The 14,307-nt window shown below is 43.7% G+C and overlaps 2 protein-coding genes across 3 annotated transcripts; both read right to left on the minus strand.

Annotated features, from left to right (window-relative positions):
• Positions 1–234: 234 nt before the first annotated feature.
• Positions 235–4,639, minus strand: LOC125972834 (protein FAM124B). Its single transcript, XM_049726835.2, has 7 exons — positions 4,049–4,639; positions 3,662–3,693; positions 3,207–3,416; positions 2,302–2,697; positions 2,026–2,222; positions 1,652–1,817; positions 235–1,583 (listed from the first exon to the last, which is right to left on the minus strand). The coding sequence occupies exons 1-7, from the start codon at positions 4,117–4,119 to the stop codon at positions 1,105–1,107; spliced, it is 1,551 nt and encodes a 516-aa protein (XP_049582792.1). The 5' UTR covers positions 4,120–4,639; the 3' UTR covers positions 235–1,104.
• Positions 4,640–5,114: 475 nt separating this feature from the next.
• cul3b (cullin 3b) lies at positions 5,115–13,796 on the minus strand. Of its 2 annotated transcripts, none has more exons than XM_049726833.2 (16): positions 13,530–13,796; positions 11,253–11,450; positions 10,660–10,773; positions 10,391–10,551; positions 10,161–10,275; positions 9,726–9,954; positions 9,151–9,296; positions 8,496–8,672; positions 8,258–8,428; positions 7,958–8,065; positions 7,695–7,819; positions 7,384–7,480; positions 6,956–7,105; positions 6,625–6,811; positions 6,333–6,478; positions 5,115–6,255 (listed from the first exon to the last, which is right to left on the minus strand). In XM_049726833.2, the coding sequence occupies exons 1-16, from the start codon at positions 13,590–13,592 to the stop codon at positions 6,124–6,126; spliced, it is 2,319 nt and encodes a 772-aa protein (XP_049582790.1). In that variant the 5' UTR covers positions 13,593–13,796; the 3' UTR covers positions 5,115–6,123. The 2 variants fall into 2 exon arrangements, with proteins under 2 accessions (XP_049582790.1, XP_049582791.1); XM_049726834.2 differs by having other exon boundaries at positions 6,956–7,090; positions 13,530–13,634.
• Positions 13,797–14,307: the final 511 nt, after the last annotated feature.

Below are 14,307 nucleotides of genomic sequence, written 5' to 3' on the forward strand. Positions count from 1 at the left end.
TTAACGAGGGAATCACACGGACACTCCATTAGGTACACCGCCATTTTCAAGTGTACCTAATAACAAGCCACTTTATTAGGGAAATATCATGGTTAAAGGTCACAGGTGTCGAGCTCTAGTCCTCAGGGCCACGTTCCAATATGTTTTCCAAGTTACCCTCGTTGAACATATGTTTGAACAATGGTGTAGACTGTGCACTTAAATGAACACGAGTTGCTCCAACCATGTCACACATTAATATTTGAAAGATTTTATTTGATGGACATGTATAATACTAGTCTGTTGGTGTACAATTTGAAACAACTTAGCAAACATAACTGTGAAGAGTACTACAACAATAAGGTCTAGTTTTGAAGGTTAAGAAGCAGCACTTTGAAAACAATGATTAATGTACAAGCACAAGTTAGCAAACAATACTTGACATCAATAGTCACAAAATTCATTTGTGGTAGACCTATGAAATAAATAAAAATATGTTTTATCTTGTAATCCATTTCTAACAGCTCATATTGAAAGACAGTATTACACCCGCAAAGTTGGTCATCAGGTGCATTTTTTTGTTCACAATATATGTTACACATCTAAACATATAAACAATACAATTTATTACATGTAAGAACAAATACTGCAAGAATGTATTTTTGTACAAACACTTTTAGCTAATTTCCATGACACAGCTGCTGTGCTGTTTTTGTTTGTCTGTTGTTATAAAGACTTTAGAAATGATTTCCTATTCACAGAATAAAACATTCAAACACATCCTTAGTTCCATCTAGCTACCCAAACCTCTTGGACCACCCATTTTCTATAGTGCTTCTGATTAAGGTCACAACCTGAGGGTGCGATGAGCCTATGTCAGTTGACTTTGAGCAAGAAAAGGGTACAAACCATAACTTTCACAATAACATTAGAACAAGTTGGACTGAAAACTGCCAGGAATTGAGCAGGCACTTCCCAAGCCATCTGTATTAATTAACCATTGTGTCCCCAACAACTTGCTAAAAAAAAGAATTGACTGTATGTAATCATACCGGTAAAACTTGGGGGATATTAATAATGTACAGTTGGAGGTGGGATTTGTACCTTGAATTCCTACCGGCGTCTTCAGATGAAGAACTCAACGGCCGGATCCTCGGAATTTGCATGCGATGACGGCTGGTTGGCAAAAACCACTGCGGCAGTGCCACCGGCCTCGACGTAACAGGAACCAGTCGCACGGGGCGATCTTAAATTCCTGACATTGTCGGCACAAGGGGCACAAGAGGGGCTCCACGATTTGGCTGAGGGTGTCCGAGCCTGACACAAACTCAAATGCTCCACCGATGAAGAGCGAGTCACGTCAGCGGTCACAGCGATCCCTGTGTCCACATTGGTCTCCCCCTCCTCTTCGTCCTCCTCCGGCAGTAGACCGGACAGCGAACGGGTGAGTGAAGGGCGCAGGGGGGAGTCGGAGGAAGGGGGCAGGGCCGGGCTGCTGCGCTGGGATGAATAGCAAGAGCTGCCCGGAGGAGAGCTGCAGCGGCTACCTGATCCTTGGCTCCCCGGAAGCTTCTCTGGAGTGGTCTCTCCCATGACTTTTGGGCCTGCGCACAAGTCACGGCCACTCAAGACAAGCCACATTGATGCAGCTTGGTGACTGCAGCTGTCTTACCATGTTTGTGACTTTGCCAGGCAGGCGGAGAGTGGAGGTTGTTGCTTGGTGAAAGGTTTCGGGCGTGTCCTCCGCTCTTCAGCTGCATGGCCCGGGGAGGCACGGCGGGACAGGTGAGGGGGAAAGCACAGGTCAAAGGTGGCTTGGCTTGGGTTATGGTTTTCACCTGCAGTGCAAAAGCAATAGAGGGATTACAATTGAGGGATTTTCAAGCAAGATAAGTAAGCGGACATGCAGAATTAACAAACACGCATCCAACATACGGCAGCTTTGAGGGCTTTAAGCTGCTGTGATTGACACACATGAACGCATACGGAACGCATTCTTGACCCGGTGGATTGTCAAAACAGAGTTGTGAGCTTCTCATGACCAACCTGGAAGAGAACCTTGTTTCCATCCAGGTCTTCAGTCTGCCAGCGTGAGGTGCTGATCGGCGTACACGGGTTGGGCAACAGAGGGACCAACTGGCCGATTTCATCCACACCAAACTGTAGCACGGCAGAGTTGCATGGCTCCACACGGATCTCCGCTGACACCTGCTTGATTGCCAGCTGCAGGCTAAGGCCAGGCTCTGTATGGACCAAGAAAGCACATCGTTGACAAACCCGGATCAAAAATCCAAGTTAGCCATGAAGAATGTGGCGTCTTGCCCGTGTGGAGGGTGAACCAGCAGAAGCCTGTCTTCTGCTCCTCGGCCTGTTGCTGCAGCACTGTCTCATAGAAGCGCACGGCGTCGTCGTAGTTATCGTAGGCGCTGTAAAGCGTCACGCGCAGGATCTCCCCGCCGCAGTGCACCGGGCGGACGCCCCACACGGGCATCCCCGCGCCCAGGCTGTAAAAGTCCCGACTGGGTAAGAGGTAGGGCCGCAGCAGGGCGTTGACGGCCGAGCTGCCAGAGGAGATGTGGAGCCCGGCTGGTTTGCTGCCAGAGCTCTCAGTGTGGTGGTACTGCCAGGGCGGCCGCTGGAAAAAGTCCAGAACTTTGAGGATTCGCTCTTCTCCATAGGCCTCGTGGAGAAAGAAAGTGATTGCCAGAGAAGGGGAGCCTAGAAAACAAAATAGAAAGCCATTTATATGGGGAGGTGATTGGTGAACGGAAAGTGAGTAATTTAATTGTAACCTAACGAGTATACTTCCATCCATTTTTATAACCTGAAAGATGTCGTCTTTCTAAGCAAACCAAAATCATTGATAATGCTGTATTTTAACGAATTGGGTACTCATGGAGGTTATCAATACCAACTGCCGGTACCTGCCACCAATGAAAGAAAAGAAAGAAAAAAAAATGTCTGCAGTAGTTGGTGGCATGCTGCAACAGTATGACTTTAGCCAATTAAGGTGTGCATCAGAAAGTTTTTTTTAAAGTAATTGTATGTATAAAAAGTACTGAGGTATTGATACTCGGCAAATGCTCATACTGGCATCGGTCTGAAAAAAATGGTCTGGAACATCTGCCATTAGACTGTATAATCCAGGCAGTGAAATAGTTCATTCAAAACAGCAAACAAAACATGGGGTTTAGGATTTAAGCACAGAAGCTGGGCATGACCCCTACCAGCTTGTGAACCGAGACGAGCCTGGCCTCTATGGGGTGAAGCCCTCTCAGACACGTGGAAGATGTGGAGGCTTGGGCAGAGCCAGCGAAGCAAACGGTCCAGGCTGTGCTGCAGCAGCAGAGACTCGCCAGGGTTGGCCAGCAGATGCAAGTTGAGAACTAAGAGACGCTGCTGGAGGTGCTCGCGGGCTCGCCGGCTCATCAGCTCAGCTAAGGAAGAGAAATTCAAATATGACGAGTCAGTGGGAGCTCCATGCAAATATTAAACAAAGTTGTCTACCGCATGAAACATAACTATCACAATGCTACTTTTAGCATTACAATATTTCAAAAGCTTATCACATAAATGCCATTGTTGTTTGTGTAAAATTTCAAAATGTAAATAAAATCTCATGATAATCACACAAAATTAGCCTCTCCAGTTAAGCTGTTCAGGTTGGAGTAAGTACACTTACCGGTAGTTGTTGACATCCTACTGGAGTCGGAGCTAAAATCAAACATAAAAACATAATTTGAAGTTTTGAAAACAATGTGCCTCCATCTTGTGGTTTTGGACACCTGCCGCTTCAGTCAGGTCGCCATGACAACGCATTGTTAGCTATCAGGAGCTCGTAAACTTCAACAACAACGAATTTAAATGCAAACAATGCGTACACAAGAAGGCTACATACGCTTTAAACGCGGAGACGGGGGTAAAGATAACTTTGTAATGCTGCAAGCAAATGGAAGGCGATTCGACAAAGTTACTTTCCATTGTGGCTGCGGTCAAACAGCGAAATTGACTAGCTGGCGCTAGCCTGAAGCTACCTTCAAGCGAACCACGAGCAACGGCTTCAACTCACTTGGCACTTTCAGCTCCAGAGTCCACGTTATCATCTTTCGTTCTCTTAAACAGCACCGCTTTTGACAACATGGCTTAGCACACCATTCACACGCAGCGAGGACTGCTGACACGCTGCGGTGCAAGAAGAGCGCATCCTGGATGATTTCTTCCAGAACCGACCGACGACTGACCGCTGCTTGTTGCTCCAAAGAATGGGAGCAGAAGTGGGACGATGACGTCACTGGGCAACCAGACACCGTTCCGTTCAACTAACATACTGTAATGTTATTAACTCGACTAGCCCGCAGAAAGAAAAATGGTACGAATCGTCCATGTTGAGTTACAGTTGAGGCTGGGCGGCTTGAAGTGTTAAAGCCGTTGTTAACACGGCGAGCAGATGGCGTACGACGAGACAAAAGAGTCCAGACGGCATGTACAGATTGAAAAGTGCATGGAAGCCTTCATCTTAAAGCCATTGTTAAGACCTCGCTAAGAGCATTACAGCCACATTTTAGCTCGCTTTTCGGAGAACTTTAGTTACCACGTTCACCGACCATAACATTAGCTACATCAACACTTGGATAACAAAAAGCCTCGTTACTTCAATAACCACTCCATGGGAGAAGTTTGGGATGATGGAAAATATTTCAAACGTTGGTTGTTTGATGTTTTTCTCCTGTCTTGCCGCTAAATAAAAAGCTAATAAACCAATTACATTAAAGATTGAACCTATACATGAATTAAGCAATAATTTGAGTTAGATGGAATGTTATTCCTTTATTTAGCTTTTTAATTTCACATCCACTGACTTGCCAACATTTGCTTGACCATGTGACTTCCTTTAGTAAAGTGGAATATTTGCATACAAGTTAATTCTGTATTTTTCAAAATTTCAAATGTGACTAGTGTACTTGAAAACAAACCGTTACCGAGTTGCACTTGGTTTTTGAGATTCCCGCAGAGCTCCTCCATTGTAGTCAGATGAATGGGTGGCTCTCTCTTTATGGTCATTTAATTGATGGTTGCAAAGGCATTTGACATGTTCTCAGCCCTTCATGTTGGGAAGAAGCTCAAAAGAGAGAACATTTGTTTTATTCTACATTTATTATGATGAAAACAAGGCCCTGTACAATCCACCTTTGCAGTGAGTACAATAATTATTTTACAATTTGTACACATTAGAACATGGTGCTCATTAGGTTCCACCCATTCAAAATGCAACCAAGGATGAACACACACACGCACACGAAATTATTGAAACCTGCACCACAGGGATTTAGCCATTCAGAAAGCTGGCGCCATTTTGTGGTCACTCATACAGGCCTGAGTCATATGCTGTGATGAACCAAAACATCTTAAGGGACTTTATAACTGCCTAATACCCATGAAGGAACCGGGTGATAAAAATGTGGTGGTATAGCTTCTGAAAAATATTGTATGTGACATTGGCGTTTAACAGCATAAGAGGAGCAATGAACTACTTTCAGGCATTGAACAATCTCAAAAACAAACCGATTTGCAAAATAAATTAAGCACTTGTCAAGTTTTCTCAAGTACTCAAAGTGAATTTGACTGCCATTCGCTGTAAGCCAGTAAACACTTTGCCCTCTTTGCTCCACTCCTACGAGAGGGGAAAGAGTGTCTGTACAGCCATTGTTGTGCCACAAAACACAAACATAACACAGACATCAACGATTAAACAGGGGCGTGAATGCAAACGTTTTCTGAAGTCTCTGTGTCGCCACAACATGTCTGCTTAGTAACCACCGAGCAACACTCCTCCTCCAACCTTTTGAACAAAAAGGCTTTCAAAATTCTCTCCAAAGGCCACAAGAAACATACTTTTGTACAAAACCAGAACTTGCGGCCGTTTTTGTTAGCAGAAGAAATCTAATATTGCTAGAAAACTTCCCCATCGTTTGCATGATATTTTTTTTTTTCTCCTAACATTTTTTATGGAAGAAAAGTTAAACTTCCCAGTGTATCCCAGAATCAACGATGAGAGCACTTCCAAGTTCACTCAAACGCATAGCAGTCCACAAAAACAAGGCTCGCTGTTTCTCCCGTCTCTATGGTGCACTGAATTCACGTGGTTTACGCTACATAGGTGTACACTTTGCGGTCCTCCGGCGTTCGTGCCAAATATTCCCTCTCAATGAGTCCTTCAATACGCTTCTTGATGACTACGGGACTGGGGAGGAATCGTGCTCGCAACTGCTGTGTGACCTGAGGAGTAAACACAAAAAGCGGTGAGTAGAAGCTCAAACGTGCTTTTTCTCTTGAGGAGGCTAACGCTAACTCACCTCTGCTACTAGGACATTGTGCTGCATTTTCTTCCTCGACTTCATGATGCGAACAATAGCAGCTTCAATCTCATGCTTCCTGTCATCGTCCACCTTCTGTCGGGTCTCTTTTCTCTCTGGGTCGGACTCCCCTTGTTTAGCAGCCACTAGGGGGCAGAAATGACAAGTGTAGGATTAGTACTCAAGGATGACGTTGAAAAGTATTTCACTAGCTTTGAATTGACTTGATGCATCAAGAAAAATCTGTGCTCCTGAATAGCACAGCTCTCATTTACTTAACAGAGTGGTGTACCTGTCTGGATTTTGACCCGGTGCAGTTTGGAGGTAAACTGGTCATTGACTGTAAACACGTGACCATTCTCAATCTCCTTGGACTTGGGCTCCTTGGTGAGTACTCTTTGAGTGGGCTTTCCACAGGCCAGCGACTGCAGCGCCCGCACCAGCTCCCTCTCTGGAATATCTGTCTCCTGCTGGATCTCCTACACGGTTGGGAGACCAACAGATGGTCGCACACATTAGAGTCCATATGCAAAGTCCAGAATCAGCCATAAAACCACGATACATCCATGTAAATACATTTGTGTAAATGAGGGGGGAAAAAAACTAGAAGGAAAATTGATGACCTCAAAGGTGGATTTCTCTCTGTTGTTGAACAGCATAAGGATGGTCATCTGGAAGGTGGACACCTGTAAGATATGCTTCCTGGTGTTGGAACCAGTTACTTGGGCTCCCCCAACGCCGACCTCTGACCCATCCTCCTGTTGACACAAATTCTGTTATCACTTTAAAACACAGCAGTTATTAATTTTGTCTCTTAAAACATTTTTTTTCCTATTTTAAAATTAGTGGTTGAATTTTACTCAGCTGTACAATATCATTTGAAGGAGAACATGCATGTGAGGCTGCCTCTACGATGCATGACATACAAATTAGTTGCATATAATCCATCAACTGTGCGACCAGGAACAGAGCGTGAGAAAAGTCAAGAAAAATGTAGAAATCAAGCAAAGTTGATGGTCCTTGAAACTCTTTGACTGTGTTTTACACATACCTTTTTAATGGGCCCATAGAAGGTGGCGTTTAGATCCGCAGAGCCCATGTGGTGCTGCAGTGTGAGTTGTCTGCCGCTGTGCTTCCCAAGATAAAACCTGCATGCAGAATGAAGTCACATGAGGTTAAAGTCAAAGAGCAGCCACGGTGGCTTGGTTTATCTCCTTTATCAAACTCCACTGGTTGTACAATCTGATCCAATTCCAGCCATCTCGTGTTGGATGATTTCAATCATTACATTTAAACAACGCTTAAATGTTAACAAAATGGGGAGGAAAAAGGCAGAGAAAATGACCCGTTCGACAGACTGACCTTCTGAAGACTTCAAAAGCATGTCGAGGCGAAGGGGGGATATTGCATTTGGGTGTTGCCGACTGTGTCGGCCAGTAGCCTGTTGTCAACACCCTCACAGTGAGGTCGACCCCTCCGAGAGACACCTGGGGTTCAAACACAGGTGGACGATTCACTTGCCGCTAAAGGCAATTGCATTTAATATGACTTTATGTCTTTACATAAAGCGCTAGGTTATAATGTATTGCTGAGAGGTTGAATTGTGGTGTAATGGGTCTGCTCACCCCGGTGGTCTGCAGATGTTGTCTAAATTCGTCCATGGTGGTGTTGGAGATGCTCATATCTCGGAACATGCCTTCCAGTTTAGATGTGAACTGACAGCCACACTCAGTCTGAGAAAGAATGACCAAAAGGATTAGGCTTGGAAACGGTACATAACAATACTTTATGAAATGCAATTGGCTGACTATTGCGTATGCATTTTGTTCCCTAAATTATTCTGTGGTATTTGCAATATAGAGGGGAAAAAAATTAACAGATGTCCAAAGTCAAATCTTACGTCCATGCTGGTATATGTCACACACCTTGAGTTTGGAGATCATGTTCTTCTCCGAGTCATCCGACACGCTCTTGTTGGTGAGCAGCCTGCGGGCCAGATGTTGCTTGTAGTAGCGCTCAAACACATCCTTCTCCTGCATGAAGCGGAACAGCACCATGGCCTTGTCCAGTATGGACTCCACCTCCTGCTCGGTCAGCTGGAGAAAAGCGAAACAAAATGAGCGCCATGACTCCTGTGAACAATAAGGCGACAATCGTGCTCACCCCTTTTACTCCTTTTTTCAGTTTGTCGTCGATGAACAGTGAGAGGTACTCAGGCGAGCGCGAGTTGAGGTTGAGGAAGTACTCAAAGTCGCCAGCAATCGTTTGTTTGAAGAGACGGTCGTTACTGAAAGATTCCTGGAGGAAGCGGTCAAAACGCAGCTTCAGGTCCAGTAAGCCCTGTGGGAAGGAGAGAGAAGCGAGAGGGCATACAATCAAAGAGACGGTAACCTCACATACTGTTAGAAAACACCATACCCAAAATACCCAAGCTCATTTAAACGACGCAACGTGGGAGTTAGACACCAAATTGTTTAGAGGCCACAAAATTCGGGGCTGTTGGATCCCAATTGGATTCTGTTTTGAGGTTTAGAGAAGACTTAAGATCCTGGAATGGATTTGCACGCAGTGTTTAAGCTTGAACAAAACACATTTCTTAACATTGACTTGCCTTCTTTTGTTTATAACCACAAAATGAGAGCGACTCAGACTCTCTGACTCATGTCATAAACGCACTCAAACCTACTGAACACCCATGCTTAATTAAAATCGCATTTACGCTAGTATTAGATATAATTAAAAAACGCGGCTTCCGTTTTATTGGCTGGGATATGAAAATGCCTGCAAGTTGGAGTGGCAGTGTGCTGCTAAGGTGTACCTGGATGTAGTCCACAGGGTTCTTCCCTTCTCCCTCCTCGGACACGAGAGCCTTGCCTTGCTCCCGAAGGTACGAGCTCATGCACTCGCACATGGTCTTCAGTCCGTTTGGAACTCGACTGAACAACTTGTACATACATGCCAGATCTGGGGATTGACGCACACAGGAACACCACATACATTAGAACGGAAATTTTAGCAGCGTGCTTGTCCACTTTGTTTGCTCTCCGAACAGTCAGATTATAGGACTATGCACGTCTGATGTAAAGAGCGCCATTTTTTTTCCTGCCTCCTCACTCATGGGCTTCTTGTGAGGAAATCCAGTAGGCGCTGCATTTGGTTTGAGCCTGACACATCACTGAGCACTCTCATGAGATCATAGCCGTGGGTCGTTGAGCAGGCGGACTCTTCCAACCACATCCTCCCACTGTTTTCTTAACTTTCTTTCTTTAGTAAAACTATGGAGGCTGCCCTCATTTAATTCTCCTTTGACTAAAAATGACACCTAAACACTCCACAATGTAGCATTTGGAGACTTTTCTTTGCTGTTGCTAGCAGCTGAAACAGTTCACTTACCATCAGTCTTGCCATTCTTGAGCATGTGGACCAAACCAGAGTTCTCCATCTCCACAATTGTCTTCATGTGCTTGGATATGAGCTCCCGCTCCACGACCTTGACAATGGGCTCCTCTGTGGATTTATCCAGGCAGTGCATCACCCGCTCAATCTCCTCGTTAATCCTGGCCTCCACCTTCTTTATGTACACACTTGCACTGTTTTCTGCAAGGAACTTCTGGCTCTCCATCTGAGAGAAACATGAAATGCAACGTTAGTGTTCCTCATATTTTTTCCCCACCTATTCACTCTAATATTTCTGTTAAATGATTATGTGTTCAATAAAAAATAGTGTGCTTTTATGACATTAAAGAAATAGCCCCAAACCAAATATTTGGAGAGGTATGATAGAGTGAACAGCACAGCACGGTCGACCATTGTATTGATTTGACAGACCTGGAAAAACTCTGCCGACATTTCCAAGAAAGGTGCTTCAAAGTCCTCTTCATAAACTGATCTGCCTTCAAGACCAAGGATCATCAACATTTGGCAGGCATTTCTGATGGCGCCCCTAATGGAGATCAGAAGCGGAGCAACCATTAGATCCATTGCCATTAGCGCCAAATCAGTTCTGTTCACTCAAAGATAAGAGAAGTAATTGCACAAAATGATGTTTGATCTTCTACCTGTCCACCACCTCCCCCTTCCTTTCACGTGCGATCATGTCCAGTAGGGTTTGTCGAAGGTGGTCTCTGATACAGCCGTAGCGGACAACCTGATCTCTAAATATGATGAGACCCAAATTGTAGACATTCTCTACGTTATTCTGCTGCACATATACTCGGTCCTGTGAAGAAGTAGAAAACAAACAAGAGTGTTTTTGATGTGCAAACTAAGTGGTGGGCAGTTTCCAGGTGCTCGGTCGATGAGGCTGAAAAAAACATCACCAACTGACCATGTACATCAGGATGTCCCGGATCATCACCATTGCAGTCTGATGATCATTCCAAGCCTGGTTTAGGGTTTGGAGGAAGTTATTGTTCAGAGAGTTGAGAACATCTTCTCGTACCTTTGAGGAGGAACGCACAAAAAAAGGAAATCAAAATGGGGATGTTTGCGCATGCTATGTAGTGGTTGTAACCACATTTGAAGAGAAAATAGCAATGTCTTCCTTAAAAGAGATGACACTTGGCTATATCTTACAACTGCACTAGCAGACATTCAGCAGTGATAGGAGTCCCTGCAGTGTGACTCAGCAGAAAAGAAAAAAAAATTTTTTCAAACGTCACAGCAGATTTTAAGGTCATGCTGACCTCTGCTATTTCTTTCCTACTGGAGTGTTGATGAATAATCACAGGTGCTCCTTCGGCTTCCTGAGATCAAACTACACAACCCATTTTCACATCCACACAAGATGTCCTGCTGACTAATTTGATTAGGCAGTCAAGAGGAATATAGTTTTCGTATTAAATGGAAAACGTCATGAAAGTGTGCTGACCTACTGTGTGGAAAAAGTGGTACCGATAAGCACAACCATGTGTATCTTACTTTGTTGATCAGATGTTCTGTGACAACCTCCCGCAGGCCGGTGTAAAGCTTCTCTCCGTGTTTGTGGAGCACCATGGTGTAGGCGTTTCTGTACAGCTCCTCAAAGCTCAAACCACTGTTGTTCTTCCTCTGAATCTCCTGAATGGCATTCTTCAGGAGGTCCCATATATTGTTCACATACTTCTCATCCATGGTCATCTGCAAGGTAATAGTATATCAATGTTTTCGTACTTTTATGCCAACATTTAGAAATGAATCAAAGTACCTTTAATAGTAGTTAGTATGTTTTGTCATAATTCATTATTAGCAATATTCATTTTCAAACATGGATCAGGTTAATGTCTCAACTTTTTTCCATAAATCTCTGCCAGTGTTAGCGTTTTTAAATGATAATTTCTAGAGCGTTCATAGAAAATCACCATGAGAGCTATTTTTACAATAGCCCCACAGGCTATTCATGTGGTGGTCGTGAGCAACCTGCCTGCGGGCACCACAATGGTGACCCTTGATTTAGTGTTTAATTACCTAACATACATGATAAGGGAGCTTTTGCATTCAATCGTCTGACTTAACTCACCTTAATTCATTCTCAGATTGTTTTCTTTTTAATGTTGTCCAAACATGTGGTATTGGTTGGTTTATTGAACACACACACGTAACAAAATGTTTAAATTTATGAAAAAGGAGGAAAAAAATCATCTAATATGGATCTAATATTCTTAACATGAGCAAAGGGGATAGGTGGAAGTACAAAAAACTTATCTGGCCCCACCCCCAGTCATATATTTAAACAATTATATATATTATATTCATAAAACTCCTTTGTACAGAATTAATGAGCTAACTTAACAGAAGTGTTTGCTCCAGTAAATGTGGCAAACGAGAGCTTGCTCACGTCAGTCATATTATGACTCATCTTAATTAAACTAACAGTAAACAACGTTCACTAATAAACAGACAGTTGCCTGTTGTTGCCAAAAACATTTGTCCAACCATCCATTTACTTTGACGCTTATCCTCACTCGTGACCCGGAGCCTATCCCAGCTGATTTTGGCGTACATCACGGACCGGTTGCCAGTCAATTGCAGAGCACATATAAACCAAACCATACACACTGACAATTAAGGAATACATTGTGGGTCTCCAATTAACCTATGATGCATGATTTTAGAACGTGGGAGGAAGTGCAAAATAGCACAACATGGAGACCAGGGCAAAATTTACATATGAAGGCCAGATCCTAAATTCCAACCCTAACCTTTGGACAACTGTGTTAACCACATACCCCACCATTTTACCTATTGTGAAGATTAATCACAAAACGATTTCGAATGTGAGCTGAATGCCTGAATGATAAATCCAACTACGATTTCTTTTTTTTGAAGAGGAGGGGGGGCATTCACACCTTTAGTGTATCTTGCCAAGAAACAAGCCCATACATACACCATACCACTGGGCCTTATCAACAGGTTCACCCAGATCAAGTTAACGACAGTTAGTGTGAGGCCACGGTCACGCAGTTCAAGCCATCAATAGAACACTAACAGCAGCCAGAAATCCATTTGGATGATATACAAGCTCCCTCAGCGAGTTCCACGAATGAATTTCTACTTTATGTTAAATGAGGTCAGCCGAATACTCCGATGACTTGCAGACAAAGGGAGTGTCAGGTGGACGGTTAAGATTCCTCCAACACCACTGCAATTCGAAAATATCGATCTACTGAGTTAGTATCTTGTGTCCATTACAGATTTTACAAGCCCAAAACGATGCTAACTGCTCAAATCATTGTTAGCATCGATCTAAATGTTGTGACGCCTGTTTATTCATGTACGTCGCTGATGTGCAACCTGACATGATAGCGCACATATGTCAGTTATGATAAACGCTCAATTAAAGTTGTATCGACGTTGGGGATTTTATTGTCAAAGTCAAAATATAACCAAAACAACAAGTATCACGAGTCAAGCTAGCGTTAGCGTCAACGACCCATCCGAGCGGCGAGCTAACATTAGAGAGCCTTTCAAGCTAATAGACAAAATAACAGACATGAAACGCTTTGATGAAAGGTCCCCAATATAACAATCCACACATGTCAGCAAACGAGCTACAATATGTGTGTGGCGAGAGACGACATTCGACGGTGCCGCTGTTTACTCCTAGTCATCTCTAGCTCAGCTGGTTAGCTTCTTAGCTAGCAGCCAGCAGCCTCAAACCACGGCGATCGAGTCAACCCCAGGCGGACGGGCATGGCATCGTCTCCGGCGTCCACTTACAGGAAAGGCCCGTATCCTCATTTTGGTGTCCTTCTTGGTACTGCCTTTGCTGAGATTGGACATGGTTGCCTCGTCCGTGGGCTTTGTATTCACATTAAAAAGTTCTCCAGGGAGGGACGGGGCGACTACTGGTTACCGGAGCCGCCGACTAGCTTTCACTCGACCTCGGAGCTCCGCGTCCCGGCGCAGTAAGTTTATTGTTGACAGCCAAATTCACTAGTAGTACTTGGCTCAGCAATGGCGGACGAGCTACAAGTCTCATTGCGCAGAGCTCACGCGCTCCAATTCACGCGAGACTTGCAGACAACATTGCAATATGGAATATGTATGTACGTATTTTTCTACATCATTTGTACCAGACGTTGACATTACATACGTTGGTATGGTTATGCATTGAAATACCATTTAAGTTTTTTTTACCTGATGGTTGAATTTTTTACTCAAATTGCACAAGTATCATCTGCAGCTCTGCAGTATCGTATTGTTAATGTAGTTATTTCACGCTATTAAACCAATTATCTGCTGTTACTGTATTGAAGTAGTTGTTTTATTTAAGGTATCTACGCTACTGCATTTAATGGATTTATTTTACAACGGACTTTTACATTTCCTCAGTTGATAACAGATACAGTATCTGTACTTTCTACTCCTTACTTTGTCAAAATAGGCTTGTAATTGTTCAATATGCCTAGATGACAACATGACGTAAAAAGACGAAAAAAAAGGAGACATAATTAAAAAGGTTTGTGATGTGTAATCAGAAAAAGTGCTTACAGCG

Source organism: Syngnathus scovelli, chromosome 7, assembly GCF_024217435.2.
Source record: "Syngnathus scovelli strain Florida chromosome 7, RoL_Ssco_1.2, whole genome shotgun sequence".
Lineage (NCBI taxonomy): Eukaryota > Metazoa > Chordata > Actinopteri > Syngnathiformes > Syngnathidae > Syngnathus > Syngnathus scovelli.

Coding starts and splice junctions, on each gene's coding strand:
- LOC125972834 (XM_049726835.2), bottom strand. CDS start 4,119: ATGTTGTCAAAAGCGGTGCTGTTTAAGAGAACGAAAGATGATAACGTG. Junction 3,417..3,661: donor TAGGATGTCAACAACTACCG/GTAAGTGTACTT, acceptor TCTCTTCCTTAG/CTGAGCTGATGAGCCGGCGA. Junction 1,584..1,651: donor CTGGCAAAGTCACAAACATG/GTAAGACAGCTG, acceptor ACTTGTGCGCAG/GCCCAAAAGTCATGGGAGAG.
- cul3b (XM_049726833.2), bottom strand. CDS start 13,592: ATGTCCAATCTCAGCAAAGGCAGTACCAAGAAGGACACCAAAATGAGG. Junction 9,955..10,160: donor TGTCGGCAGAGTTTTTCCAG/GTCTGTCAAATC, acceptor TGTTTCTCTCAG/ATGGAGAGCCAGAAGTTCCT. Junction 7,106..7,383: donor TCTATGGGCCCATTAAAAAG/GTATGTGTAAAA, acceptor AAGTGATAACAG/AATTTGTGTCAACAGGAGGA.